Source organism: Octopus bimaculoides, chromosome 3 (assembly GCF_046866305.1).
Source record: "Octopus bimaculoides isolate indiv1 chromosome 3, ASM4686630v1, whole genome shotgun sequence".
Taxonomy (NCBI): Eukaryota; Metazoa; Mollusca; class Cephalopoda; order Octopoda; family Octopodidae; genus Octopus; species Octopus bimaculoides.
In genome coordinates this window covers 9,496,638-9,516,438 of record NC_142930.1, presented here as the reverse complement: position 1 = coordinate 9,516,438, position 19,801 = coordinate 9,496,638, and the positions used below count along the sequence as shown (strand labels likewise).

The window sequence follows — 19,801 nt, the reverse complement described above, 5'->3', positions numbered from 1 at the left end:
GCATGCATTACGATTATAAAGAAATTTGTAGGGAAAATCTTTTCCAAGAGGATGGAAAGAGGACTTCGGAAAATTCACAAAATCCGAGTTTTTCCCTCATAACTTTTTGGAAAATGGGGTTTTTTTTCAACGAAATTTTATAGAAATACCTTTGAAACGACATACATTATGACTATAAAGTAGTTTGTGGGGAAAATCTTGAGGTGGGGAGAGGACTTTCGGAAAATTCCCAAGATCCGAATTCTTCCTCGTTATATTCCGAAATCACATTCAACTTTCTACAGATACTCTAGCGTAGTACTACTACACTACGTAGTGTTTATTTCTACCCACTTTCAATAATTTTTAATGTTTTGGTTTCAATTTTATTTCATTTTCAATTATTTTTATGCTTTTTTAACTCTTCGTCACTATTCTCATTCACTCGTTATTACTTTCTCTATCTCTATCTATCTATCTATCTATCTATCTATCTATCTATATATATATATATATATATATATAGAGAGAGAGAGAGAGAGAGAGAGAGAGGGAGAGAGAGAGAGAGGGGGAGGAAGAGAGAGAGATATCATATATATATACATATATTATATACATACATATATACACATATATATGTTATTGTTGGCACTCCGTCGCTTACGACGACGAGGGTTCCAGTTGATCCGATCAACGGAACAGCCTGCTCGTGAAATTAACGTGCAAGTGGCTGAGCACTCCACAGACACGTGTACCCTTAACGTAGTTCTCGGGGATATTCAGCGTGACACAGTGTGACAAGGCTGACCCTTTGAATTACAGGCACAACAGAAACAGGAAGTAAGAGTGAGAGAATGTTGTGGTGAAAGAGTACAGCAGGGTTCGCCACCATCCCCTGCCAGAGCCTCGTGGAACTTTAGGTGTTTTCGCTCAATAAACACTCACAACGCCCGGTCTGGGAATCGAAACCGCGATCCTATGACCGCGAGTCCTATGACCGCCTAACCACTGGGCCATTGCGCCTCCACACATATATACACACACACACACATATACACACACATATATATATATATATACACACACACATATACACACACACACACACACACACACACATATATATATATATATATATATATATATATATATATATATATATATATATATATACAGTTATGAGGGAAAAACTGGGATCTTGTAGATTTTCCGAAGTCCTCTCCCCACCCTTTGGAAAACATCTTCCCCACAAATTACTTTATAATCGTAATGTATGCCGTTTGAAAGATATTTCTATAAACTTTCATTGAAAAAACCTCATTTTCCTTAAAGTTATGAGGGAAAAACTCGGATTTTGTGAATTTTCCGAAGTCCTCTCCCCATCCCCTTGGAAAAGATTTTCCCCACAAATTTCTTTATAATCGTAATTAACCAATTTTTATATTAACACCCGGCAAAAGAGACCGATATAATAAGTACTAGGCTTACAAAGAATAAGTCCTGGGGTCGATTTGCTCGACTAAAGGCGGTGCTCCAGCATGGCCGCAGTCAAATGACTGAAACAAGTAAAAGAGTAAATAATTTTCCAGAGTGTGAATTACATGGTTCGTTATTAAATATAACCACCCCCTCGCTCGCGCCCCCTTTTTTCCGAACCAAAATAAGGGATTTGCAGCATATTAAGAGGTCTTGATTCCAAGCCAAAAAATCCGAGTTTTTTTTTTCTTAGTGAAAAATCGTGTGGGTGTTAATATAAAGATTTACCAAAATTTGCCGGATGTACAGTGCATGTATAACCTGCTATTGACTCTTCTACGAGCCTTTACGTTTTCATTCTACCTGTTAGATATTGCAGTTAAATTTCTTTCGAGTTACGCCGTGATGTCTTACAAAGGAAAGACACATTGCCTAATGTAGTACTAGATACATTCTGTCTGAATTGATAAAAAAAGAAAAATGAAATTTTCGTCTTCGATTACGAGTCCACTTGAGCTGAACTGCCCGAGGATTAAACATTTACGGAGTGGACAGTATGTAAGAAAACATAAGCACCGAGGCTCAGAATTTGAGTAGAAAGGAATGGGAAATTATGGTGTTCATTACAAATGGATGAGTAGTATAATTGAATTAAAACAGCTTTGACTGAGTATTGAAACCGCACCATGGACTCAACTCAGTATTAACTCACTTTTTTACTTTATTAACGGCACTTGCCACCATATCTTGCTAGAATGTTATGATATTTAATCCTTTCTCAAGATAAATAGCAAAAGTGAAATGAAATAGCTTCAATCGGTAAACAAAGCAATGCTACGTATTTTGCTTCGCCTTGTAGCTTACCTTACACTTTCTTCCCCTCTTTCTACATGTATAAGTATATCTTCACAAGTGTTCTTTCAAATATTTTTTTCCAAATTCATTTTAAACCTCTGTTTGGGTTCTGTTGAATTCACTATAATGAACAAGTAAACCCTGGTAGGTGACGTGAAGTTTCGCTTTGGAAAAATGATTATCCTAAGATGTGAGCAGTACAGACTTATTACCTTAAGATGTGCTTATTTCCATGACAACACAACATGGTGGACATTCTGTAAGTTTTCATTGCTCAAATTTTCAGGTTTATTATTGATTCGACCAAGATATATATTTTGATTTAGTTTATTTTTTTCATTATTTATTTCCTGTCTGTCATCAAAACAGTTTCGTGTGACATCAAAGCCTAATTAAAACTGCCGGTACTACTATACACCGTTGTTAGCCTCTTCGCTAGCCTGTTTTTCATTCATCGAAAACAATTGTTTGTCATCGTAAATTTTCTTTACAAGCAAACGTATCGATATATATGTTTGCCAACACGCACATATATCTACACATATACACACAACCACAGACATACACACACACTCACAGAGATAAGTATTTGATATTGTTGATCGGCTGTGAAAATTAGGACATCGAGCGAATGAATGAATAACAATAATTATATTTATCAGTACTATATATAAAAGAAAAAGGCATTGTTTAATGTAATTTAATCAATAACGTATATTTTGAATTCGATTCCTTCCTCATTTGGGTGTATATGTTTGACTTCTGACTTGGATATTAGTTTCTGATTTCGCAGTGCAAATACAAGCTATTGACCATTTGATCTAGTATTAGTGGTTATTTCATAACAGTATATTCGTCAAAAATGTTATCGATGCTGTAAAATAAATAAATAAATAAAGTTAAAAATAATAAATAAGTAAATAATTTATTTTTTAAAGTTGAATAATGGGTGAAATGAATATGGAATATTGTTTATCTCAACGGTGTTCAGCATTTGCCACCTCACTGCTCTGAGTTCTAATCCTATCAATATCGATTTTTAATTCACTCGTTCAGTCTTTATGAAGAAGAAGAATTATCATCACTAATAATTCGGGATGGCCTGCTTTGGAAGTTTTCTTCTGCGCTGTGAATATAAGTTCTTGAGGTAGTACGATTACAATCGGGTTACACTAAACAGTGCAATTCAACTGCACAGAACATGAACGTGTGTGTGTGTGTGTGTGTGTGTGTGTTTCCCTATTTAAGTCAGTAGTATAGACTGTTTAAACATTCTGTCGACATTTTATCCCTTCATAAAGCTAATTAAAAGGAAGAGATATTGCTGATGTAAGCTTGATAAATTACATACGAGCAGAAACGTTGCCCTCCAGGTGGTATTTTGCTACTGTATGAAGCTTTCGTGAATCTGTGCCATCTTAAGGCAGTTGCTCAATGGGCAGTTGTCGGAGAGTCCTACGGGTCCAGGGGCTCAATGCTGATCTATTCATGTTATTGTGTATGTACGTGTGTGTGTGGGGGGGGGAGTTAGTGCACGGCTTTGCCAGGCTTATAAATCTGTTGATCCTCTGATTAATGCCTATCTACAGATACATAAGTATTTTCTAGGCAGTGTAGACTTTAATAATTGCTTTCTTTTAGTAAAAGTTAAGTTTTCTTTGTTATAGTATAGGTGTAATTAATAAATCATTAATATGTTATATATGAACTTTGAAAAGATGAAAGGAAAAGTTTATTGTGGAAGGATTCAAACAAAGAATCAGAAGAAACAATTAGTTTATTTATAATGGTGGTAATTTTGTAATAAAAGAGAAATTAGAGTTATCTAATTGACCCAGAGATTTAACCTGTTATCATTTATATATTATTTGATCACCATTAAAATCTGAAAGTTTTGGCTGTTAACAAATCACTGTTTCTTGGATTTTTTTTTTTTTGCATACATTTATTTACCAATGAACCCTATCTACTGTAAGTAAGTTATGGGCAAACTGCAATCCACAAATTACCTTGAATTTATTAATGCAGCCTGCCTGATATGAGCTTGGTCTCATATAACCCACTTTTTAGAAATGTTTGCCCATTCTTGCTGTGGGTGGTCATTTAATTTGCAAGAAATAACAAGAAAATTTCCATCAAATTCATCCATTTTACTTTTTCTTTGTGTGTGTATGTGACTTGCTGAGTCTAAAGAATGGGGGTAATACCCATAGCTTTGGAAAGTTCTTGAAGACATCTGAGCTTGATGTTCTTAATGTTCTAAATAGCATTCTGTATATTTTACTTGAAGTGACTGTACTGTAGAAAGTCACAAAACCAAAACTGCAATATTCATCTTGAAAAAAGTTTCTCATATAGATGTATCATGCTAAAAGGCACAGAAATATATTAGTGGCAGACAAAAGCATCCAACAGTGGTGGTGGAATTGCTAAATCTAGATTTCTGTTTCTTTGTGCATCATCAGAAGCAAATATCCACTAGCAACTGCATGCTTAGATAAATTTCATGTTCACTGATATAGAAAACAGTGATTAACAAACCGCTGGTGTCACAAATAGCTGACAGCCTGGGTAAAAATTCATTATTAGCAACAAAAGCAATATCGGTTCAGAATAGTATTCTGTATATCTTACGTAATGCAGATATACTGCAGAGATCCACAAAACTGTGGTATTCATTCTGCTACAGGTCAACACCAGTCATGAACAAGGAGAAGATTCCAGAAGGCCAACATTCTGAAAGAGAAGATTCCAGAGGGCCAACATTCTGAAGGAGAAAGATTAGACGTAATGGTTAGTACAGGGATCAGAGAGAAGAACACAACAAGGGTGATAAAATGTGGAGAAATGAGTAGGCTTGAGATGCTTGAGTGGAGGAGGTATAAGGCCAGCCAGCTCCAAGGAACAGAGATTATCATAACAGCAATAAAAAAGACTGAGAGGGGGAAACAGCTTGCCTGTGGGCCAGCAGCTGGAGTGCTTGTTGATGTTTCAATGACAACCAGTCAAATGGCCCTTCTCTGGATAACATAGACCACAGCATACATAAAGCCTGGATGGTTATGGATGAAATGCTCTTGATCATAGATTAACTCAATCATGGCTGACCTGGAGTTAAATATCTTTATGCATAGTGAGATATTTCTAATTCTAAGTTAAAAAAAAAAAAAATTTCAGGATTTATAATTTAAAATATTTTATTGACACTAGGGAGTTTATCAAGGTAAATGTAAGACCAACTATTTATCAAGGTAAATGTAAGACCAAACTATATTAGTTTGTACAAGTTAGACCAAAACTTATAAAATAAGTACCTATTTTTTGGTTCATTTTGTTTATTTGTATGTCTTAGAAGTAGGTGTTCACCTCTTTTTATCTCATTTATAATTATCTTAAGGTCGTTCTTTCAAAAACAGTTGTTAATCCTTAAATTACTTTGCTTATTTTTCTAGATTAGCATTTATTTTTTTAATTCTATACTATTTTTTCCAGAACTCATCAATTTAATTATAATCAAACTGCTTTGAATGACATGGCTCCTGATCCCTTACAGGAATTGACTGGAGCAAAAGAAAATAAGGCTTCAACTGCTTGGAAAAAAATAAAAAGATCTTTACCTGTAGCAACGAAAACTTTGGGTTCACGTGGACAAGAAGATACCAGCTTAATACATGGTATAAATTTCAAACTGAAGATATCTCACCCTCATATTATAACCAGTGCACAGTATCTGCCAACAAGAAGTGTAAGTGTTATATATATATATATATATATATATATATATATATATATATATATAAATATATTGAGTGTTCATTTTCCATGCTGGCACAGGTTGGACAGCTTGACAAGAACTGAAAAGGTCAGGAGCTACACAAGGCCCCATTGTCTGTTTTGGGATGGCTTCTACAGCTGGATACCCTACCTAATGCCAAGCACTCCACAGAGTGTACTGGGTGCTTTTTATGTGGCACCATCACCAGTGCTTTTGATATGGCACCAGCACCCACAACAATGCTTTTTATGTGGCAATATGTGTTAGGATTGGCACTCTCAACGTCGGCACGCTGAAAGGTAGATCTGGTGAAATTGTTGAGATGCTTGAACGGAGATGCGTAGATATGTGCTGCATCCAGGAAGTAAGATGGAGAGGAGGTTCTGCAAGGTTCCTCACAGGCAAAGAACACAGGTACAAGATTTTCTGGGCAGGGAACACTGACGGGGTCGGGGGCGTAGGAATACTTCTAGCGGAGAAATGGGTGGATAAGGTAATCGAGGTCGTTAGAGTAAGTGACAGAGTACTTAAGATCAGACTAGTGCTTCATCATAGATTAGCTACTGTCATCTCAGCCTATGCACCTCAACCTGGGCTACCAGATGGTCTGAAAGACCAATTCTATGACACCCTCTTGCAAACTACCTCGTCGACGAGTGACAGGGACCTTCTCTTTGTGGCTGGAGACTTCAACGGTCATGTCGGACGTCGTGCTGGGGGCTTCCATGGCATACATGGAGGCTATGGCTTCGGTTCCCGCAACGAGGAGGGAACCAGACTGCTGGAGTTCTGTGATGCAACCAATCTTATAGTCTGCAATACCAACTTCAGGAAACCTGCCAGTCACCTAGTCACCTACCGCTCCGGCAGACACTCTAGCCAAATCGACTACATCCTCGCCAGAAATAGGGAAAGAGGGCGGCTTATAAATGCCAAAACCTACCCTGGCGAAGAATGTACCCCACAACATAGATTAGTAGTTAGCGACTTTGGGATCAAGGCAAAATGGGTGCCCAGAATTAGACAGGCTTGGAGAAGAAGGGTGTGGAAGCTTAAAGACCCTGCAAACGGACAGAGACTTAGAGACAAGTTACTTGAAGCATTTAACGAAATAGAAGGGGATATAGCATCATACAACGTGGAAGACAATTGGAGATTTCTGCGGGACAACCTGTTGAAAGCCACCGACCAGATTTGTGGGTGGTGTAAGGTCCCCTCCCAACCCAGAGTAACGTGGTGGTGGAACAAGGAGGTAGACAGGGCTATTAGACAAAAGAAACAAGCTTGGAAGGACTGGAAGAACGGTGGTAGCAGGGAATTGTACCAATGTGCCAGAAGGGAGGCTAGGCGACAGGTTTATTTAGCCAGAGGGGAAGCAGATAAGGAAAGATTTGCCAATGTTCTGCGCCGTGAGGACCAAAGACTCGAGGTATTTCGGGTTGCAAGACAGTGTAGGAGAGAGAATAGTGATGTTGTAGGAGAGAAATGTGTTCGCATGGATGATGGTACGCTTGCATTAAATGAGGATGCAAAGAAAGAGGTCTGGAGATGCCACTACGATAGATTGCTTAATAAAGAGAATGAATGGGAGAAAGAGAGCCTGCCTTATGTCGACCCAATAGAGGGACCAGCTATCCGAGTTGATAGTACCAGGGTAGATAAAGCAATTAAGAGTATGAAGACCGGGAAAGCCCCCGGCCCATCAGGAATCACTGCAGAGATGCTCAAAATATCTGGCAGTGTTGGCTATAGCCTAGTCACCCGTATTACGAACCAGGTGATACACGAAGGAGTCATACCCTATGACTGGTGTAGCAGCATCATAGTCAACTGCTACAAAGGTAAAGGGGACGCTTTAGATACAAATAATTACAGAGGCATCAAGCTGTTAGATCAGGTTATGAAAGTTACAGAGAGGGTCATAGCCCAACTAATTAGGGAGCGAATCAATTTAGATGAGATGCAGTTTGGGTTCGTGCCAGGTAAAAGCACTACTGATGCCTTATTTCTAGTGAGACAGTTGCAAGAGAAATACCTAGCCAAGGATAAACCTCTGTACCTGGCTTTCGTTGACATGGAGAAAGCCTTTGACAGGGTCCCCCGATCCCTTATCTGGTGGTCAATGAGGAAACTTGGGATAGAAGAATGGCTAGTGAGAGCTGTGCGAGCCATGTACAGAGATGCGGCCAGTAAGGTGAGGGTTGGAAATGAGTACAGCAATGAATTCCGGGTAGAGGTAGGGGTCCACCAAGGTTCCGTCCTCAGCCCCCTATTATTTACCATAGTCCTCCAGGCAATCACAGAGGAGTTCAAGACAGGTTGCCCCTGGGAGCTCCTCTATGCTGATGACCTTGCCCTAATTGCGGAGTCACTATCAGAACTAGAGGAGAAGTTTCAGGTGTGGAAGCAAGGTCTAGAATTGAAGGGCCTTAGAGTCAACCTAGCTAAAACCAAAATCCTAATAAGTAGGAAGGTAGATAAAACACAAACCCCTTCAGGTAGATGGCCCTGCTCAGTATGTAGAAAAGGAGTAGGTAGTAACTCTATAAGATGTACCCGGTGCAAGCTATGGACACATAAGAGGTGCAGCAACATCAAAGGCAGGTTAACTAGCAAGTTAGTTTTTGTTTGTGGCAGATGTTCAGGTGCAATAAAGACTGCAAACAAACAGGAAACAACTTCTATCTCATTCCAGGGTGAAAAACTAGAGGTAGTCGATAGCTTCCGCTATCTGGGCGACCAAGTTAGTAGTGGGGGTGGGTGCGCTGAAAGTGTAGCTGCTAGAATAAGAATAGCCTGGGCAAAGTTTAGAGAGCTCTTACCCCTGCTGGCGACAAAGGGACTCTCACTCAGAGTAAAAGGCAGACTGTATGACGCATGCGTACGAACAACCATGCTACATGGCAGTGAAACATGGGCTGTAACTGCTGAGGACATACGTAAGCTCGCAAGGAATGAAGCCAGTATGCTCCGTTGGATGTGTAATGTCAATGTGAATACCCGTCAGAGTGTAAGTATCTTGAGAGAAAAGCTGAACATTAGAAGCATCAGTTGTGGCGTGCAAGAGAGACGATTGCGCTGGTATGGACATGTGGTGAGAATGGAGGAGGATAGCTGCGTGAAAAAGTGCCACACCCTAACAGTTGAGGGAACCCGTGGAAGAGGTAGGCCCAGGAAGACCTGGGCTGAGGTGGTGAGGCAAGACCTTCGTACATTGGGCCTCACCGAGGCGATGACTACGGACCGAGACCTTTGGAAATGGGCTGTGCGTGAGAAGACCCGGCAAGCCAAGTAAGATCGTTGCCAGTGCCCCTGGACTGGTTCTTGTGCGGGTGGCACATGAGATGCACCATTTTGAGCGTGGCCGTTGCCAGTACCGCCTGACTGGCTCCTGTAGGATTTTCGAGCGAGATCGTTGCCAGTGCCCCTGGACTGGCTTGTGCGGGTGGCACATAAAAGACACCATTTCGAGCGTGGCCGTTTTCGTGCGGGTGACACGTAAAAGCACCCACTACACTCTCTGAGTGGTTGGCGTTAGGAAGGGCATCCAGCTGTAGAAACTCTGCCAAATCAGACTGGAGCCTGGTGTTGCCATCCGGTTTCACCAGTCCTCAGTCAAATCGTCCAACCCATGCTAGCATGGAAAGCGGACGTTAAACGATGATGATGATGATGATGATATATATATATATATATATATATATATAGATATAGATATATAGAGATATATAATCCTTGCTTCCACAGCTGAAACTTCTCCTCTAATTCTGATAGTGACTCAGCAATTAGAGTAAGGTCATCAGTATAGAGGAGCTCCCAAGGGCATCCTGTCTTGAATTCCTGTGTTATTGCCTGGGGGACTATGATAAATAGGAGGGGGCTGAGGACTGAACCTTGGTGGCCCCCTACCTCTACCCGGAATTCTTCACTGTATTCGTTGCCAACCCTCACCTTACTAACAGTGTCCTTGTACATGGCTTGCACAGCTCTCACTAACCATTCATTTATCCCTAGTTTTCTCATTGACCACCAGATAAGGGATCGGGGGACCCTGTCAAAGGCTTTCTCCATGTCAACGAAAACCAGGTACAAAGGTTTATCTTTGGCTAGGTATTTTTCCTGCAGCTGTCTTACCAGAAATATTGCATCAGTTGTTCTTTTCCCTGGCACGAACCCAAACTGCATCTCATCTAAACTGACTCTCTCCCTAATTAGTTGGGCTATGACCCTCATCATCTGATCCAACAATTTGATACCTCTGTAATTATTTGTATCTAAAGCGTCATCTTTACTTTTGTAGCAATTGACTATGGTGTTGCTACACCAGTCATTGGGTATGACTTGTTCGTGTCTCACCCGGTTAACTATATGGGTAACTAGGCTATAGCCGACACTACCAGATATTTTAATCATCTCTGCGGTGATTCCTGATGGGCCGGGGGCTTTCCCTATCTTCATACTCTTAATTGCTTTATCTACCAAGGTACTGTCAACTCGGATAGCTGGTCCCTCCATTGAGTCGACATTCGTCAGACTCTCTTTGACCCATTCATTCTCTTTATTGAGCAACCTTTCATAGTGGCCTCACCAAACCTCTCTCTTTGCAGCCTCATTTAGTGCAAGTGAACCATCATCCATGCAGACACATTTCTCTACTACGACTTCACGATTCTCTCTCACACACTGTCTTGCAACACAAAATACCTCAAGTCTTTGGTCCTCATGGCACAGAACATTGGCAAATCTTTTCTTATCTCCTCCCCCTCTGGCTAAATAAACCTGTCTTCTAGCTTCCCTTTTGGCAACCTGATACAATTCCCTGCAACCACCGTTCTTCCAGTCCTTCCAAGCCTGTTTCTTTTCTCTAATAGCCCTGCCAACAACATTGTTCCACCACCATGTTACCTTGGGTCGAGAGGGGACTTTGTACCATCCATGAAAATTGTTCAAACTGAAGTCCTTCTTGAGCGACACATTTTTCCATTCGAGTTAATACAGAATTACAGATAGTATTTATGCAATTTTGATTTACTGTTGGGTGACTTTTGGCCAGTCCTGTATATTTTTATTTAGTTAGTTGAATAATCAGTACTATGGCTATGGTGTTAAGCATGCTGTACTATTGACTATATTGTTATATAACTTACCTTTAATCTTTCTCAGTTATTAGACTACAGCCATGCAGGGGTACCGCCTTGAATTTTTAATCGAATGAATCGACCCCAGTACTTATTTTTTAAGCCTCGTACTTATTCTGTTGGTCTCTTTTGCTGGTTACAGGGACATAAACACACCCACACCAGTTGTCAAGTGGTGATGGGGACCCAGACCCACACACATATATATATATATATATATATATATAGGTAAGTGGTAGGTTTGCCTCGATCCTTCAGGGGTAGTCTGAAGCATCCAAGCAACCAGGGGATGTTTAAATCCGGAGGCACTCCTGGGGATCACCTGTATGGGTACCGTCTTGGGAAGAGGGCGTCCAGAGGGAGGTAATTTATTGCTTAAACCGTAGTTTATGTATTTACTTGGAGAATGGAGCAACAAATACAAGAAAAAGCATTTTCGTTGGACTAGATAGCCGTTGTTTTATTATGTGGAACTTGTGAAATGAGTCAGTGTGGAGGTTTAGGTTATGTAATGAGTCATTTTGTATATTATGTCATACATAACCTCATTACATAACCTAAACCTCCACACTGACTCATTTCACAAGCTCCACATAATAAAACAACGTCTATCTAGTCCAACGAAAATGCTTTTTCTTGTATTTGTGGCTCCATTCTCCAAGTAAATATATATATATATATGTGTGTGTGTGTGTGTGTGTGTGTGTGTGTGTGTGTGTGTGTGTGACAGGCTTCTTTCAGTTTCTGTCTACCAAATCCACTCATCACAAGGCTTTGGTCAGCCTGAGGCTATAGTAGAAGACACTTGTCGAAGGGTGTCATGTAGTGGGATTGAACCTGGAACCATGTAGTCGGGGAGCGAGCTTCTTACCACGCACCCACCAGTTAGAGACTCAACTCTTTCAGCTTCATTCCTTTTTCTTCAGATTACCTGTGTCTCTGAACCCATTTAATTCCTATTTCGGAGTTCTTAATCACTAGTTTATGTTTCCTCAACATAAGCTGAAGAAAATGAATTCACAGCTTTCTGCATCTTGTGTTATTTTCTGATAAGTTTGAAGTCTGTCTGGGTTGTGTTTTCACCTGATTGATAGGTGATATGTTCAGTCAGTATTACAGATTGCTCATTCAATACAAGTGAAAGGTCTGGAATGTGTGTCTGGGCTATAAACACCCACTTTGTGCTGAAAAGTAGAGGAATGCTATCCCTCTGCATATCCCACCCATTTCTGTCATTGGCTGATATCTTGCTTCTTTTCAAGCTACTTGATATCACTGCCTTCTCCTGTCTTCCATTCTCTTAAGCTTTTATAGCTATCTATCATATAATTTCATCACCATGGTGATTTGATAGTATAGGAAAATCTGATAATGATCCTTTCTACTATAGGCACAAGGCCTGAAATTTGTGGGGAGGGAGATGATACATGTTAGCAGTTTTCTATGAATATCATGGGTATGTGTGTGTGTGTGTGTATATATGTGTGTGTGTATATATATATATATATATATATATATATATATATATATATTGTGGGTGTGTGGGGTGTGGGTACGTGCGTATATAGACGTGTGTGCATGCATTCGAGAATGAACGCATATAGACGTGTTTTACCCTTATGGCCTTTTTACACTTTTTTCTGTATTTTGCCTTTAGCCCTGTTGTTTCTTGGGCACGTGTGCATATAATTGTGTGTATGAGCCTTTTTGCATGCATGTATGTGTGCGAGCGTATTGCACATGTGCATGTGTAAACGTGTATGCGGGTATATATATATTATCTTTTTGGCGAATGTGTGGGTGAGTATGTGTGTGTTTCAAGTGGATGAGTATATATATATATATATATATATATATATATATATATATATATATATATATATATATATATATATAAATGATATATGAACATATGCATGTATACATACATATATGTACATACCTACATCTACATGTATATATAGATGCATATCCGGGTACAGGACGTTAGAAAAATGAACGGGGACATAAAAACAAAACGGACTTTGTTTACTGACAACAGAATGAACACATAATATATATATAGGCACATGTACGTGGGTGTGTGGGCGCGCATGTGTATGTATGGACTGGTACGCTTACGCGAATACTATGGACATTTTTACTCCCTTACCTTTACTCCCTCCCCTCACTTAGCGGTCACTCTAATAGCTCTTTTGTCTTAATAACGGTCAACCACACAGTAATTTCCCTTTGTTTAATGGTCATTTCATAGCATTCTTCGATGGTCAAATAACTGAAGAGATGGTGGCATGGGTTTCCGCCCCAGCATCCAAAACTCAGAGTTTTATCATGGCTACCGAATAATTGTCACATATATGTGTGTGTGTGTGTGGCACGTAAAAGTACCCACTACACTCTCAGAGTGGTTGGCGTTAGGAAGGGCATCCAGCTGTAGAAACTCTGCCAGATCAGATTGGAGCCTGGTGCAGCCATCTGGTTTGCCAGTCCTCAGTCAAAATCGTCCAACCCATGCTAGCATGGAAAGTAGACGTTAAACGATGATGATGATGCTGATTGCTTCATCTTTGTAGATGATTGTTGTCTCCCCATGTACTCCAATCAAATGTCATCAGCTCCAAACGTCCATCCATAACCCTTTAGGTGACATTTTTAAGTCCAGCATTAGATTTGCAGGGTCTGCAGCAAATGTGACAGACAAAAGATGTGCCCTCTATGGGATTTATGGGTCAACTTGTGGAATGTCATCCTTATGTACCCTCATATGCCTTTTAAGACCAGGTATTGACTTGCAGATCTTTTTGTACACCACACATGTTGTCTCACCTAGCATTGGAAGGACAGAGCTGCATACATTTGACTTTTTATGTGATTTTAAATGAGTGATGTACCCAGATTTAGAGAGCAGTAAACGACCTCACACATCACAAATCTAGCTCACTATGTTCTTATTGATGTTCATACTGTGGCCTTTTCAAAACTGGCGTTTAAGTTTTTCATGATCAAGACATCTCTCTTCAAACATTCTGCAGGCTTCCTTCACATATACTCTCCATTTACCTCTCTTTAAAGCAAGCACTTCCCTGTTCTGACCTTCAAGCTGAAGATCTTTAAGATTGTTTTTTATACAATCTTTATATCTTTTTCTTGGTTTGTGCTGAAGATGTTTCCCAGTGTTCAATTGACTGTAAAATAGTTGCTTTAGTATTCTTTCCTCATTCATATGTGCAACATAGCCTACCCAACACATTTGAGAGGATATGATGGTAGATTCAATGCTTCTGCAGCCAGCATCTTTAAGGATTTGTGTGTCAGGTATTTTCTGCTGCTAAAGTGTTCAAACAAATTTAGATGCTTATGATGTACTGTTCACATTTCTGAAGAATACAACAGAGTACTTAGGATGCAGGCCTTGTACACACTAATCTTGGTCTTGATATTGATTCCATGATCTGCCTACACTCTCTTTTTAAGTTTTCCAAAGGCTACAGAGGCCTTCTGAATGTGCAGGTGTATTTCTGCATCCAGTGAACCATCCCATGATAATGCACCATCCAGGTAAACAAAAGTATCAACTACACCCAACCTAGTTCCATGCACCATTATATTTGGCTCAATATATGCTTCCCCTGGTGATAGGGTGAACATTACCTTTTGAATTAATTTTCATGCCAAAGGTATTACAAGATGCTGCAAAAGAATCCATGATGTGTTACATGTCATCATGAGAGTGAGCCAAAAAGTCAACATCATCTGCATACAAGAGTTCTCTAATTAATATTTCGAACACCTTGGATTTGAAATCGAACATTCTTAGGTCAAATATCCTTCCTGTAATTCTAATTTGCATTAGAATACCCTGCACACAGTCCTGGAATGCATGAATCAGCATCACATCAAAATATATTGAGAACAGTGTGGGAGCCAGGATATCTCTCTGCTTCACACCATTATCATCTGGGATTTCGTTGGACAATTTTCCATTCAAGACAACTTGAGCCTTCATATTTCTGTGTAGTCAAACAAGCATATCAATAAACTTTGGTGGATACCCTATTTTCCCTAATATTTTCTGCATTGCACCTCTGTTCACCATATCAAAAGCCTTTGTCAGATCAATAAAAACCTGATACAGAGAAATTCACTGCTCAATACATTTCTCCTGAATTTGCCTTGCTGAGATCCTATCAATCGTCCCTCTGCCAAATCTAAAGCCACGTTGTGATTCAGGGATTACTGTTGGACAAATGTCCTCCATCAACCTGTTCAACAATAATCTAGCAAGAACTTTGTCCACAGACTCCAACAGAGTGATGCCACTTGGAAACAGGTAAACGTTGCTTCAACAATGCCATCTGACCATGCAGACATGGAAAAGTGAATGTTAAAATGATGATGATAATAGCGATCAGTTTTCCCAATGTCTATTGCAGTTCTTAGATGTATGCAATATTCTTATTTTTTTGTTGGCAGAATTGTTATCACAGAGGGCAAAGTGTTCAAATGCTACTAGGGTCAACTTTGCCTTGTGCTAAAATTTGAAACCAATATTCTTATTTTTCATATGTAGAAAGTATCTGGAAAATATATTTATACATGTATGATTGTGTGTGTGTAATCCCTGTTTACACATAAATGGAGATATAAACACACACAAACACACACACACACACACACACATGCCCTTTTTCTGCTTGCATATGGGACCTCTACCACATGACATCGTTTACTAGAAATAGTAGCTAAATCTCTCCTACTCTCTTATTTAAAGGAGGATGCATTGAGTAATTTAATCCTACATAACTCCTTAAAAGATGGTATGGTTATACCTGGAATAATTTTGATGACAGATTGGCTTCATGAGACTTGAGCTAAATTAAACAGCATCAGTAACAGCAACTGCAACATTGAAATCTATGTCAACCTTCAATAAATTTCCATTTGTAATTTAATTGTAAAATTTATAAATCATAAATAAGCTAAACAATTCCTTAAAAATGATTTAAGTAATTTGAGGGTTTTACCATTTTCAGTATTATATAATTTATGAATATATACCACAGTTGGATAAGTTAGAATCAAAATACATAGACAAAGCACATATATAGCCAAGGGTGGGAGTCAACAAGTTCAGCTGAATCCCACCCTTAGTTATGTATGTGCATATGATATATTCATACATGTATATACAAACAAATCAAATGGCTCCTGGAGGATCCATTTTGATAATTGAGAACCCACTTCAGTCAAATCTTGGCTCCACCCATGCAGAGTGCAAATTATGCATGTGCTATCATTAATATGATCTCAAGGCAAATACCACAGGCAAACATGAAGTCATTAACTTAATGGATTTCATTGTGGGTACATATAAAGCAGTGTGTACACCAAAGTATCAACCAGGCAGTGTGGGTTCATATCTTGTTTGGTTCTCAAATATTTATTTATGCTTTCATATAAAAATTACATTTGTGCACTTCATCTTATTTAAGGCATGTTGTTGTTGGCACTCCATCGCTTATGACGTCGAGAGTTCCAGTTGATCCGATCAACGGAACAGCCTGCTCGTGAAATCAACGTGCAAGTGGCTGAGCACTCCACAGACACGTGTACCCTTAACGTAGTTCTCAGGGATATTCAGCGTGACACAGTGTGACAAGGCTGACCCTTTGAATTACAGGCACAACAGAAACAGGAAGTAAGAGTGAGAGAAAGTTGTGGTGAAAGAGTACAGCAGGGTTCGCCACCATCCCCTGCCGGAGCCTCGTGGAACTTTAGGTGTTTTCGCTCAATAAACACTCACAACGCCCGGTCTGGGAATCGAAACCACGATCCTATGACTGCGAGTCCGCTGCCCTAACCACTGGGCCATTGTGCGTCCATTTAAGGCATGGCTGTGTGATTAAGAAGCTCATCCTGCAAATACATGGTTTGCAGTTCAGTACTACTGCACAGCACCTTGGAGAAGTGTCTTCTACTATTGGCCTGGGCTGATCAATGCATTATACAGAGTGTCCACAAAGTCTGGGTACATGACGTAAATAAAATCAAAATATAAACAATTAAATATAAGAAATAATAATTCCTTCAAGTATGTATTAATCCTTATGTACCCAGACTTTGTGGACACCCTGTAGTTGAATTTGGAAGACAGAAACTGTGTAGAAACTCATCATATCTGTGTGTGTGTGTGTGTGTGTGTGTTCCCCAGCAACCACTTGGCAACAGGCATTGGTTCCTCTACTTCCTTGTCTCAGTGGTTTCACAAAAGACACTAATAGAGTAAATACCAAACTTAAAAATAAATCCTGAGGTCAATTTGTTTGACTAAAATCCTTCAGGGCTGTGCTCCAGCATGGCTGCATTCCAATGACTGAAACAAATAAAAGATAAAAGGTAACTTCATGGAAACATCTCTTGAGTGAGTGCAGTGGAGCATCTTTATGAGAAGAGTATAAATTTTCATGGAAGAAGAGCACTGCTGCCAGTATAAGCATCTCAAGAATATCATTACAGATCTTTAATTGTAGAGAGAACCAGTGGAAGGAGTAGACCCAGGAAGACGTGGGATGAAGGGGTGTGAAAGGGTCTACAGGTGCTGGGCCTCACTGAGGAAATAAGGGATTGGGACTTGTGACAATTTGCTGTACTTGAGAAGATACATGAAGTTAAGTAAAATTGTGGCCATCCATACATACAAGCATGTCCATTGCAGGTGCTGGTGTCACATACAATGCACTTGTGATAGTACCACACATAAAATGCACTCATGCCAGTGGCTCGTAAATGCACCCATGGAAGTGGCATGTAAAAAAGTACCCAGCACCCTCTGTAAAGTGGTTGACATTAGGAAGAGCATCCAGTCATAGAAACCAGGCCAAAGCAGACATTTAGAATCTGGACAACTCTCTGGCTGGCCAGCTTTTGTTAAGCTGTCCAACCCATGCAAGCATGGAAAGCAGACATTAAATGATGATGATGATCAATATATGTTTCTGTATCAAAAGTGGATATCTTGAGTCCCGTCTTTTCATGATTTTCAAATATAGCCTGGAAATACAGTGTCGTTACATCACTGAAGATAATGGAGTCTTAGAAATTAAGGATTTTTAAAAATTATATCTTTTAGTCAGGAGGGAAGACAGTGCTAATGGGGCATCAAAGATTAATGAGAGAAAGGCAAGGAGATGTTCTACAAACTAGAGACTTGGCTGAATGCTTGCTGTAGAACAGATTCTGCTAAAGACACCTAAAATGTTAGAGGGTAGTGTTGAAGCAAGTGACAAATTAAGTCTACTACCAAGTTAGACTATGGCTAGATTTGAATAAAAAGCACAAAGAACTGTAACAAATAACCCAAGGAATCGAGTTCAACATTGTTATAGTTTAGACTATCATCACCCTCAGTTGGTACTTATTTTATCACCCCCTGCCCCCCAAAAAAGGAAAGCAAAGTTGATCCATGCATGTTTTGAACTTTCAACAGAAAATCAGACCAAACTGTGAGGTATTCTATCTGATACTCTAATGACGAATGACTTCACCAATCTGCTGCTTGCTACCCTTTATAATCAACTATAACAAATGTATTTCTCTTTATTCTTGCAGCTATACATTACTACTGGAGGAGGAAAAGTTATGTTTTTCAGTGATGTTGGCAACAAAACTGCAGAGTTTCCATTCTTATTTGATAACATCAAACCTCTGTTTGATGCGCAAAGATTCATTGCTTGGCAGGACGGTAGCAAGAAGGTTTATGTATGTATATGTTATATACTATAATATAATATAATGTAATTTATATATTTTCATACAGCAGCAGGCATGGCTCTGTGGTTGAGAAGGTTGCTTTCCAGCTATGTAGTTTTGGGTTCAGACCCAGTGTGTGGCACCTTGGGCAAGTGTCGTTTACCTTGTTGACGGCCATGCGACCAAGGAGATGGTGATGAAGAAACAGCTCCTTTTAATGCGTCGCACGGTCGGCACAAATATATAAAATAAACAAAGGATGGAATGAGTTAAGTTCCAACAAAGAAAGAGAGAGACCCAACTGGTAAAGGTGTATAAAAGTAAGGTTTATTAGTTGTCAACTAGTATGTCTGTGTGTATGTGTGTGCGACATAATAAAACACAATATAAGACAGGCCGTCATGTAAACAAGAGAGTGTGTATACAAATATGTGTACGTGAATGCAACAGAATACAGAGCATAGAAAATAGTCTATAATAAGGACGTTAAGAGTCCAGACACAAGGATAAGAGATACCAGTTCGTAGCTAAGGTACACAGTGGTAAAGGTGCTGTACAAGAGGTCGAGGCAGAGCAGTAGAGTCACGTCGTGAGAAGCTGAGGCTTCCATGCCGAGACGGTTACTTGGTACTGGAGTTCTTGCAGGTTGAGTTCTGGCTGTTATTTTATGGTGAAGTGATTCACACAGTGTTGAGAGATACTGTGCAGGCGCTGTTGGCGGCGTGTACATAGAGACACCGGGGTAGATGCTAAGAAACTGGAAGTGGCGATGCAGAAGACTGGTGCTGGTGCTGGTTCTTCAATGGAGTGGAGTAATGTCGTCGCTGGA

At 39.7% G+C, this 19,801-nt stretch overlaps 1 protein-coding gene across 3 annotated transcripts in view; it reads left to right on the top strand.

Moving 5' to 3' along the window:
• The first annotated feature begins 2,286 nt into the window (after positions 1–2,286).
• Positions 2,287–19,801, top strand: part of LOC106872345 (uncharacterized) — a 102,229-nt gene continuing 84,714 nt past the window's right edge. Inside the window, exons 1-3 of one of the 3 annotated variants that reach the window (XM_014919301.3) lie at positions 2,287–2,569; positions 5,803–6,055; positions 18,832–18,981. In XM_014919301.3, the coding sequence (XP_014774787.2) occupies positions 2,556–2,569; positions 5,803–6,055; positions 18,832–18,981 (417 nt within the window). In that variant the 5' untranslated portion in view covers positions 2,287–2,555. The remainder of the gene's footprint in view (positions 2,570–5,802; positions 6,056–18,831; positions 18,982–19,801) is intronic. The other 2 variants (XM_014919300.3, XM_052966644.2) reach the window with 2 other exon arrangements.